The 12313-nt window shown below is 41.5% G+C and overlaps 1 protein-coding gene across 5 annotated transcripts in view; it reads left to right on the forward strand.

Annotated features, from left to right (window-relative positions):
• The first annotated feature begins 5106 nt into the window (after nt 1-5106).
• RAD51 (RAD51 recombinase) overlaps nt 5107-12313 on the forward strand; it is a 36015-nt gene continuing 28808 nt past the window's right edge. For 2 of the 5 annotated variants that reach the window (XM_081507245.1, XM_081507248.1), the window contains exons 1-4: nt 5107-5322; nt 6798-6967; nt 8722-8824; nt 10518-10655. In XM_081507245.1, coding sequence (XP_081363371.1) covers nt 8738-8824; nt 10518-10655 — 225 coding nt within the window. In that variant the 5' untranslated portion in view covers nt 5107-5322; nt 6798-6967; nt 8722-8737. Of the gene's footprint in view, nt 5323-6797; nt 7043-8721; nt 8825-10517; nt 10656-12313 lie in introns of all 5 variants that reach the window. The other 3 variants (XM_081507242.1, XM_081507247.1, XM_081507246.1) reach the window with 2 other exon arrangements.

Here is a 12313-nt window from a genome sequence, read left to right on the forward strand (position 1 = left end):
TGGATGTGAGAGTTGGACCATAAAGAAAGCTGAGCGTGGAAGAATTGATGCTTTTGAAGTGTGGTGTTGGAGAAGACTCTAGAGAGTGCCTTGGACTGCAAGGAGATCCAACCAGTTATCCTAAAGGAAATCAGTCCTGAATATTCATTGGAAGGACTGATGTTGAAGCTGCAACTCCAATATTTGGCCACCTGAGGCAAAAAACTGACTCATTGGGAAAGACCCTGATGCTGGGAAAGATTGAAGGCGGGAGCAGGGGACGACAGAGGACAAGATGGTTGGCTGGCATCATCGACTCAATGGACATGAGTTTGAGCAAGCCCCGGGAGATGGTGAAGGACAGGGAAGCCTGGCGTGCTGCAGTCCACGGGGTAGCAAAGAGTCGGACACGACTGAGTGAAAAACAACAACAATTAGAAATTCACTGAGTTTGGAGAATTTTCAACTGAATAATATTGAGCTTTTCTGGGAACATAAAGCTTTCTCCATACAGGTCCTGAACATTTCTTAATGTTCATTCCTAGGTATTTATGGGTTTTATTGCTACTGTGAATGGGATCTTTTTTTCTATTACATCTTCTAAGTTAGACATTGTTAGCACTTAATAAAGCTCTGATCTTTTTATATTTTGTGATTACACTACTATATTCTCTTATTGTCCCTTAAAACATTCAGGTATATAATCATATCTATAAATCTTTCCCAACATTTACATCTTTTTTTTTATCTTTTATTATTTCATTCTTTTGTTACTACACTTAGTAGCACTTTCTGCACAATAGTAAGTAATAGTGGCAATAGATAACTCTGTTCTTGATTTTTTTTTTTTTTGGTGGAATCCTAGTTCCCCAACCAGGAATCAAACCTGGGCCCTCAGTGGTGAAAGCATGGAGTTTAGGGCTCCACTAGATCGCCAAGGAATTCCCTTGTTCTTGATTTTAATGAAAGTATTTCTAATGTTTCATTAGCAACAAGATGATGGCAGCTCTCTGGGATATCTATATATATTATTGATCATGTTAAGCAAACACCTAATACCTTTTTACCTTTTTCTCCCCTTAATGAGGGATTTATGTTGAAAGAGATGGGAATACCAGACCACCTGACCTGTCTCTTGAGAAACCTGTATGCAGGTCAGGAAGCAACAGTTAGAACTGGACATGGAACAACAGACTGGTTCCAAATAGGGAAAGGAGTATGTCAAGGGTATATATTGTCACTCTGCTTATTTAACTTATATGCAGAGTACATCATGAGAAACGCTGGGCTGAATGAAGTACAAGCTGGAATCAAGATTGCTGGGAGAAATAGCAATAACCTCAGATATGCAGATGACACCACCCTTATGGCAGAAAGTGAAGAACTAAAGAACCTCTTGATGAAAGTGAAAGAGGAGAGTGAAAAAGTTGGCTTAAAGCTCAACATTCAGAAAATGAAGATCATGGCATCCGGTCCCATCACTTCATGGCAAATAGATGGAGAAACAGTGGAAACAGTGGCAGACTTTATTTTGGGGGGCTCCAAAATCACTGCAGATGGTGACTGCAGCCATGAAATAAAAAGATGCTTACTCCTTGGAAGAAAAGTTATGACCAACCTAGACAGCATATTAAAAAGCAGAGACATTCCTTTGCCAACAAAGGCCCGTCTAGTCAAGGCTATGGTTTTTCCAGTAGTCGTGTATGGATGTGAGAGTTGAACTATAAAGAAAGCTGAGCGCTGAAGAATTGATGCTTTTGAACTGTGGTGTTGGAGGGAGAAGACTCTTGAGAGTCCCTTGGACTGCAAGGAGATCCAACCAGTCCATCCTAAAGGAAATCAGTCCTGAATGTTCATTGGAAGGACTGATGTAGCTGAAACTCCAATACTTTGGCCACCTGATGTGAAGAGCTGACTCATTTGAAAAGACCCTGATGCTGGGAAAGATTGAAGGCGGGAGGAGAAGGGGACGACAGAGGATGAGATGGTTGGATGGCATCATCAACTCAACGGACATGAGTTTGAGTAAACTCCAGGAGTTGGTGATGGACAGGGAGGCCTGGCGTGCTGCAGTCCATGGGGTCTCAAAGAGTCAGACACGACTGAGCGACTTAACTGAACTGATGCTGAATTTTATTGGATATGTAGAACAGAACTTAGCACTCCAAAATATCTCTTTGGTTGGTGAGTTATTTCAAACTGAAAACAATCAAGACCCGATCGAGATCAGAAAGTAACTTTGACCTTTCCCCTGATTGCCTAAAAAAAACTCAGAGCGTTTGTTCCTGGTACAGAGCTATCATGAGTCTACTCTGTGTTCCATTGTCTGCATGACCCAACAAATATTTATTTGCCAAACATTTGCCTTTCCATCTGCCTTCCTCTCCTTCAAAGTCCTAAGCCGCTATCCCCAACATCCTGTTTTGTCTTTAGCTAAAGATGGTTTTTAAGATGAGGGTTTCTGCTCTTTTGCAGTTACTCAGATTTCCTGGGTCACTCCCAGGTGTACATATTACTAAACTTTTGATTTTTCTCCTTTTGTCTTAATGTCAATTTCTCAAATCAGCCAGAAGAACCTATGAGAGGAAAATTTCTTCCTGACAAATGCTTTCCAAAGTGATAAAATTAGTCATTTGATTTTTCTCCTTGACCTATTAACATAGCCAATTATAACTGACTTTTTCTAATATTGCATCATTCTTGTACTTCTCAAATAGATCATTTGGACGTGACATGGGATTTCCTTTTCTAGATTTCCTTTTTTGTGCTCCAGGTTGATTATGCTGATGAGATCATATTCTTGAACAAATGATATTCTGCTGATTAAGTTTTGGTTTTATTAGAAGTTGCCTCCTTGAGATTTCACATTGGTCACTTACCTTGTAACTTAGGATATATATATTCAAAACTTCAATTACACATTTATAGATATTTTCATGAATTGCTAATTGTGAAGGAGGAAACAGAACAGGCTCTATCTTGAAAGCAGGACTCCATCTTGGGCCGGACTGTGGACTTTGAGCTATATGCCCAGTATCTGTGGAAACGACACCAGCTGGAAAACCAGGCCCCCAGAAGGAAGAGCCCCAGGGCTCTCCATCGCCTAAAAGAAGACGCTAATTATCTGTGTAACCGAATAGAATCATACATTCTATTATGCTTATTGGGGTATTACCACAAGCTATTGATAATTGTCCACTGTTAACTACCTAGGCTTAAGGCATATGAACCACTGGTTAACTTTGATTATATCTTTCTTTTTCCTTTGTTCAGACTAGTTTCAGGGAATCTGGGGAGGTGGGTTTAGGCATGTTCGCTTAGGGTATGTAAGGTTTTCACAAAAACTATTCGGGGTCCTTGGCTAAGAGGAGACTCTGCCTTGGGCCCGCCGGTGTAATAAACTGCACTCCACTATCTGCACTGTCCTTCTGAGTGAGTCTGTTTCTCGGAAGGTGTGGCTGGCTACAACAATTGAACTGTTAGTAAGAAATCTACTTTGTCTCATTTCCAACTTAGTTGGTTGTCGTGGAGGAAAGGAACATAAAACTACTCAAATTTGTTTAAACAGAAAAAAAATAACAGGGAGATTATTGGAATGTAGGGAGATTATTGGAATGTAGAACTATCTCATGGGCCTCGAGAGCATTAAGTGCTGCTGCTGCTGCTGCTGCTAAGTCGCTTCAGTCGTGTCCGACTCTGTGCGACCCTATAGACGGCAGCCCACCAGGCTCCTCTGTCCACAGGATTCTCCAGGCAATACTGGAGTAGGTTGCCATTTCCTTCTCCCTACGTCTCTTCATAGAAATGACATAAACGTAAACTCTCAGTACGTGGTAAGACACTTTTCCTCCCTCATCAGATAGTATTCCTTAACCACACTGTTAATTTCCATACCCACACTGCGTTATTCGCTTATAAAGTCTTCCATCTCATCTCAGCCCAGTAAACACTACTCACCCTTTAAAGCTGGAATCAACTTTTAATAAACTACGAAAAGATTTACATTCTCAAAATCCGGAGTCCTGCAAATCTCCAGTAAAATACCGCAGCTTGACTAATATTTCAGTCCTTTCTTTCTCTCCATTAGCTCTGTTCCAGTTTCACCCATGCACTTCAGCGTCATCAGCTACCATCTACAAGAGCATAGAAAGCGCCTGAACTCCGTAATTGGTCTGAGTTAGAGCCTCAGCGCAACCTGAAGGGCCAAATGCCCCAGGTTAGACACTTAAGAAACAAATTAAGAGCTCCCAGTGCTGTGCTCGGAGAAGGCAATGGCACCCCACTCCATACTCTTTCCTGGAAAATCCCACGGACGGAGGAGCCTGGTGGGCTGCAGTCCATGGGGTTGCTAAGAGTCGGACACGACTGAGCAACTTCACTTTCACTTTTCCCTTTCACGCACTGGAGAAGGAAATGGCAACCCACTCCAGTATTCTTGCCTGGAGAATCCCAGGGACGGCGGAGCCTGGTGGGAGGCCATCTGTGGGGTCGCACAGAGTCGGACACGACTGAAGCGACTCAGCAGCAGCAGCAGCAGCAGCAGTGCTGTGCTTAGTCGTTCAGTCGTGCCCGACTCTTTGTGACCCCATGGGCTGTAGCCCGCCACTCTCGTTTGTCCATGGGGATTCTCCAGGCAAGATTACTGGAGTGGGTTGCCATGCCCTCCTCCAGGGGATCTTCCCGACCCAGGGATCGAACCTAGGTATCCCGCATTGTAGGCGGATTCTTTACTGTTTAAGCCACCAGTTCCCAAGAGCCTGGTTATTTCGGAGAGGGGCTGAGCAGCTACAGCTGAGTCGCCCGCTCGCGGTGCATGCCGGGATATGTGGTCTCGGGCGGCCCACAACCTCTTGGGAGTTGCAGTCCTCGATCTGGTAAAGGGTGAGAAAAACGCAACTCTCAAGTTTTGGATTAGTCCTAAGGGAGAAAAGGAAGACAGGAACCCATAACATCACGCAAGCTCAAGTTTCTTGAGCCCAACTCTCGGTCTGACGAGTGGTCGAAGCGGCTGAAAGGCGGGCCCGAGAAGGGTGGGGAGACGTTACGTTACGCGGGCGTGACCTTGCCCAATAGGATTTGGCGGGATTTCCGAAAGCTGTAGGCAGAGCGCGCGCTGCGGCTTGGCTTGAGACCGAGGCCTGAGAGGAGGCGAGACGCGCCACAGGAGCGCAGTTGGAAGCTGAAACTCGTCTGGGTTTCGTGCAGAAGGCCGAAGCAAGGGAGTATAGAAGCGGGGCACAAGCGAGGGGATCTACAGTCCGTCCGGGATCGGGCGCGGGCGGGTCCAGCAGACGGTAGTCGGAGTGTGCAGCCTGCCCTAGCGAAAAGGCACGGCAGGTCCAGGTGAGTACGAGACGCAGACCCGGCCCCTTCCCACCGCCAGGTTAGTCCCGGCATAAGCCCGACCCAGGCTTAAACCCAGATTTGGGCCGCAGCTCCGTAGCAGGCTTAAGGGCCCCTCCGTTTCTCCTAGTGAGAAACTCGGAAATGGCGGGGCGGAGCCGGGACGTGTCCGGGCTGCTTCGACCGTCGGAGTTCCCTGAGGGGAAAATAGAAGCGCACTCTAGCGTTTAGAGCTGGGAAGAACCTTGGGAGGCCTTCATTTCCAACACCTACTTAATGGGCGTCCGCGAGGAAAACAAGATCCAGAGACGTGTAGTGACAAGAGTCACAGCTCTTAAGCCAGAGCCACGGTTTCCAGGTTTCTGGTCAGTGCCCTTCCCATTACACAAAATTTTGCTTACCAGAGTAGCCACCTCCAGTTGCCAGTAAGATAAATTTGCTTTTTCTAATGCGGAAGACCGTTCACATGATGTCTAGGTAATGATCAGTAGTGACATATGCTGTTTTTTTTCTTAAACTTGTAAGCCAAGAGTAGTATACAAATAGAAAAAGGCACAGATCAAAAGTGTATACAGCTCCATGAGTCATTACAAAATGAATATACCACTCAGGTCAAGAAAGAATGCTGTCATCACCCAGAAGCCTCCCTTGTGCCCCCTTCTCATTAGAGAAGTATCAACTCTCCCTTCTCGCCAGAGGTAACCACTGTGTTGACTACTAATACCATTGATTAATTTTGCCTGTTTCTGAGTTTTATATAAAGAAAGACTATTTTTGTGTCTGGCTTTGCTCAACATTCTGTCGGTAGGTTCCTAAGTGTCTTTGCATTTAGCAATACTTTCTCGTTGCTATGTTGTATTCCTATTCATTATACCTATGATGGATATCTGGATTATTTCTAGTTTTTAGCTTTCAGGACAAAGGTGGCTGAGAAAATTCCTGCATACAGTCTTGTGCACACGTGTATGCTTTTCAGTGGGTTCATAATAGAGTGGTAAAATTCCTGGGTGAAAGCATTTATTTGTCTTCACCTTCCATATTTAATACAGTACCGGTACACTGCAACCAGCGGTGAATGAGTGTTCAGTTCCACACGTTTGCTAATAGTTAATGTTGTTGATCTTTTAAAATTTTAGCTATTATCTTGTGGTTTTAATTTTAATTTTCCTGATTATTAATGAAGTTGAGCATTTGTTGATACGTTTATTAGCCCATTTGAGTATCTTCTCTTGTGAAGTGCTTGTTCAAATTTCTTTTGCTTATTTTTTATTGGGTTGTCTTTCTTGCTGATTTGCAAGAATTCTTTATATATTCTCATTACCAGCCCTGAGTTATGTTTGTGGTAAATATCTTCCCTCCTCGGTGTTGTTTGACTTTCCTTCTTGCAGTGGTGTCTTTTGATTAGATGTGCTCAGTCGTTCAGTCATCTGACTTTTTGTTGTTGTTGTTGTTTATTTGGTTGCACGTGGTCTCAGGTGCGGCATGTGGAATCTGGTTCCCCAATCAGGGATCGAACTCGGGCCCTCTGCAATGGGAATGTGCACAGTCTTAGCCACTGGACCACCAGGGAAGTCCCAGTCGTCTGACATTTTGTGACGCCATGGACTGTAGCCCTCCAGTCTCCTCTGTCCATGGAATTTTCCAGGTGCATTTCCTACTCCAAGGGATCTTCCCAACCCAGGGATTGAACCCACTTCTCTTGCATCTCCTGCGTTAGCAGGTAGATTCTTTACCACTATGCCATCTGGGAAGCCATAGCCTTTTTTTTTTTAATTATTTATTTATTTGGCTGCACTGGGTATTAGTTGCTGTATGTGGGATCTAGCTCCCTGACCAGGGATCGAGCACTGGCCCCCTGCATTGGGAGCTTGGAGTCTTAGCCACTTGACAACCAGAGAAGTCCCAGCCATAGCCTTTTGATGGATAGAATTTCTAAATTTAAATATAGTCCAGTTTTTCAGCCTATTGCTGGTTATTTGGTTATTGCTTTATGTATACAGTTCAAGCCATCTTTTTCATGAATTATGAAGGAAGACACTTTAAGTTGCCTTCAGATGATTCTGATATTTGGAATTATAAACTCACATTATGCTAAGCGTGCCATCTAAGAGAATTAGACCTGAACCAGTCAAAAACAAATGGTCACCTTCTGTCAAGCCTCTAAGACTGGAGATTCCTTACCTGTTATTTTTTAAATTAAATTTATCTTGATTGTTAAATTGTCCAGATTATTGAAATATACTTAAGCATATTTATCCTTGTAGACATCAAGTCTTGTTTGCTTTTACTAATACCTCATGAAGATAATTAAAATTTTTTGTTCGCCATTCTTTTCAATCAGTGCAATCTTAACTTTGAAAATAATCTGACTTTTGGTTTGGCCTTATATGGAAGATTTCAAACTGAGCAGGGTACTTCATGTTACTTATTCATTTGTGCATTCAGTGAAGTCTGGAATTGGTTAAAATGATCTTTAAATTTCATACACTTTTATTACAATAGAAGCAAAACGTGGGACTACAAACTATGATCCTTGCCTAAGGTGGGGAGAATTCTCATCTCAGTCCACTGTTTCTGTATCAGGAGTGGAGATTAATGGCAGTGATTCTGTACCTTCATTTCACTTCTTTCCCATAACCCCCAAACCTTGCTTGCTTGGAAGGGAACAGTGCAACTGAAACGGTTTAACCCTAAATCAGTTTTGGGGTTTTTTTAAGTAGAGTCCTGGAAAATCTGCATTCAGTTGCCAGATATTTAACAAACACCTAACATTTATGATGTATCATGAGTTATACACAAATAAGACTTGGCCCTTATCTATAAGAAATATAAGCAGGAGAACTGGGGGACATAGTTCATCTAATTAAGCTGTCTAGGTGGAAGGGAAAGCTGGTGAGGGATTTCTTCTTTTTCCTGCCATGGGTAGGTCAGTGATTAAACTAAAAGCCTAGTAGTCATATTTTTTTTCTTAATATATATATTTTATTGAACTATAGTTGACTTACAATGTTTCAGGTGCACAGAAAGGTGATTCAGTTAGACATATGCACATATATTATTTTTCACTTTATTTCCCATTGTAGTTTATTACAAGATATTGACTATAGTTCCCTGTGCTATACAGTAAACTTTTGTTGCTTATTGCATTTCTATTTTTTTTTTAATTAGAAATCTAGCATTCCGTTCATACTAAGTCAAACAATTAGAATCAAAATGCCATAAACTTTTTAGCTAGGCATAAATTCATAAGTTTTCTAAAATATATTACACATACTATTTTATATATATATCCAGAGGAAAAGCCTAGTAAGTAATTCTTTAAGAGATTTACTGTAAAACTATGTTTGCAGGTCTGTACTTTCTCTAGTGTTCTTCCTGATGGTCATCTGTGTTTTTCAGTATTGACCACTGAGTAATGGCTATGCAAATGCAGCTTGAAGCAAATGCAGATACTTCAGTGGAAGAAGAAAGCTTTGGTCCACAACCTATTTCTCGATTAGAGGTATGTGCTTGGTTGCTAATTTTAAAATTATAATACTGGATAAGATTGTTCTACCTACTGAGAGGAATCACAACCTTTACATAAACTAAAATCCAAATTAGAGTTTTCAGGAGGGTTGTCAAGGATCCTGTGGAAAGACTTAACACAGTTGCTAAACATATCTGCCAGGTCCCTTTTTTGTCAAGAATTCTTCCCCTACTTCATCATTTTTCTTTCTTAGAACTGGATGTCAGAAACTAAGAAGCCCTAGGATCCCATGGTAGAACCTGTGCTGTTTGTACTAAGTATGAAATTACCATCCAGGGAATTGCAGTGGCCTGGGCCAGCTACGTAGGAAGTGGAGAGGAACAACATCTCTCCACCAACCTGGATCTGTGATGAAGTTACTAAGAAGACAGCTGTCATAGACAGACTGGCTTGGGGTTAAGGTTTGAGAGTTCAAGACTCTGCACAAGAACATCAAGCACCAAACCTGGGGCCTTGCACTATTTCTGCACATTGTACAGAGGTCCCAGAGTGAGTGCCATTGACTTGGGCTGAAAGAATCAGAGTATACTGAGAAAGCCTTCATTCTTGTCTCTTTATGCATATTCCTCCCATTCACCCCCCAAGCTTCAGCTCTTCAGAAGATACTTAAACGGGTTTGTTAAACACATTGGAGAATTCAGAGTCATAACTTTTGGTTTCAGTGAGCATCCTTATAACCACACATGTGTATTGCTTATTGCTTAAATCTTTATAACAAACCTGGTTTCTAGGGGTATGTGCTATTTCTCTCCCCTCTCCCAAACCTTCCCTGACCCCAGATACATACATATCCCGCTAATAATGCATGCTTTCCCCAAAGTCATGGTTTTGGTGGCTAACAAAACCAAAGCGGACTTTGTTTATAGGGAGAAGGAAGTGCCTTTGGGTGTTTGTTTTTGAGAAGTGGCATGTAAATCCCTGACCAAAAATAGTTTTCCTCATTCTTAATATCAGTTGTTAGAGCAGAGCTTTCCAGTTATTGGGCAACAAAGAAGGTATGCTAAGATATGCTCCCCTTAGCTCTGGGACAGTCTTATCTGTTTATCCAGCTTAGTGTAAAACTTATTATTCTTTATGTGTGCTTGATGTAGAAAACTTTGGGAAGCACCAGTTTAAAGTGGCCTTTTAGGGCCCAGGTCTCAAAGTTCATTTAGAGTTCCAGTCAAAAGGTTTAGTTACAGGTTTAATCCCAATTCATGACAAGAGTCTTTTAATATACATAGTGCTAGTTTAAAACTACTGGTTTTAATACTGAATGAAAAGTGAAACAAAGTGAAAATGAAGTCGCTCAATCATGTCTGACTCTGTGCGACCCCATGGACTGTAGCCTTCCAGGCTCCTCTGTCCTTGGGATTCTCCAGGCAAGAATACTGGAGTGGGTTGCCGTTTCCTTATCCAGGGGATCTTCCCAACCCAGGGATCAAACCCAAATCTCCCACGTTGCAGGCAGACTCTTTACCATCTGAGCCACCAAGAGAATACCTTTGATAATGAATAGATTGGTAATTTGTTATGAAATGCATCATATGTAGGGCATACTTTTAAAAGCATTTGCATATAATATCACAGTTAAAAACAGCCCTGTGAAATAAGTAGGGCAAATATCCACATTCAACAGATGAGGGAACCAAAGCTTAGATTTATCCATAGTTTTCTTCACTTGCAGCAATGTGGTATAAATGCCAATGATGTGAAGAAATTGGAAGAAGCTGGATTTCATACCGTAGAGGCTGTTGCCTATGCACCAAAGAAGGAGCTAATAAATATTAAGGGGATTAGTGAAGCCAAAGCTGATAAAATTCTGGTAAGTACCACTTGTGTGACCAAGAGAGGCAGCAGTGGGAGTGGTATAGAAGAGTATACAGTGAAAGACTGTAGTCTTCCTTCTTCCATACCCTGTTGTGTCACCCTCTTCCCTTTTCCAGAAGTGACTGTATTACCAGCTAATTATCTTTGTATGTCTCCTTGCATAAACTGGTATTTTTCCTAGGGAACTGCAATATCACGGGGATATGACATAAATACTGCCAAATTGACTACCAGTTTGCACTCCTACCAGCTGTGAGTGATGTGTGCCTTATCCTTCTGGATGTTATAATTTCACGCCTTAGAAATATACTCATTAGTATGTAGCCACTGAAAATAGTTTTGAAGAACGTTCATTGACATATGAAAATGTTCCTGATACAAGAAAGCAGGTTAAAAAATGTGTTTGTGTGCTTATGTCTATATCTTTTTAAATGTGTGTATTTATATACTTACAGCATATACCCTGGGGAGAACTACAGTAAAATACTAACACTGTTGTTTCTGGATGGTGAGAATGTGAACAGTTTTTATTTTTGCCTCAATTTGCTGAAGTTTATGCAATTTCTATAATAGACTTGTATTACTTTATTTTTAAAAAATATTTATTTATTTATTTGGCTGCACTGGGTCTTAGTTGCAGCATGTGTGATCTAGTTCCCTGAACAGGGATCAAAACCAGGCCCCTTGCATTGGGAGGGTGGACTCTTAGCCTCTGGACCACTAGGAAAGTCCCCTAAACATGTATTACTTTAAATAGAAAAGTTGTTTTTATTCCTTGAATATTGCTGCTAAGTCGCTTCAGTCGTGTCCGACTCTGTGCGACCCCATGGACGGCAGCTCACCAGGCTCTGCCGTCCCTAGGATTCTCCAGGCAAGAATACTGGAGTGGGTTGCCATTAGGCTGCCAGTGTGTACAGTCTATTAATTAGTCATAAGCAAGATTCTTCAATAATAAGAAAGCGTGATTACAAATCATTAATGCTTAGTTTTTTTTAACTTTAGTAAATGATGTAAAAGTGATTTTACAGGCTTAACCAAAATGAGGTAATGACAATCCTTTATATGATATTGCACTTTAACTTTTTTAATTGAAATTTTATGTTAGACTATAGTTGGTTTACCATGTTGCGTTTCAGGTGTATAGCTAAATGATTCATATGTACATATACAATATCCATTCTTTTTCAGATTCTTTTCCAGTACAGGTTATAGAATATTGAGTAGAGTTCCCTGATAGCACTTTAACTTTGAAATCCCATCCCTTTTGTATACACAGTATTCTCACTTGCCCTTCATACCAACACTGGGAGAGAGAGGTAGGACCAGTGTTATCTCTGCCCTACAGATAAGGAAACTTAAGCACAGTGGTTCAGTTATTTACGCAGTTGATCACAGAACTAAGACTATAATAATCCAGTTATTTTCATCCTGATACACTGTGATACTTTCTTATTTCCCTCCAATGTCTTGCAGCTACTATTCATTTTTCTTGCTTCATATATTCCTTTAGCACTCATAGTACCCTGTGATTACATTTTATTTTATGTATTTTATCCTTTGGTATTTACAGGCTATACCTTGGAGATAATTGCAGGTTAGGTTCCAGACCACCACAACAAAGCAAGTATCGCAGTAAAGCAAGTCACATGAATT

Source organism: Giraffa tippelskirchi, chromosome 7, assembly GCF_054371585.1.
Source record: "Giraffa tippelskirchi isolate mGirTip1 chromosome 7, T2T-mGirTip1v1.2.pri, whole genome shotgun sequence".
NCBI classification, from domain to species: Eukaryota; Metazoa; Chordata; class Mammalia; order Artiodactyla; family Giraffidae; genus Giraffa; species Giraffa tippelskirchi.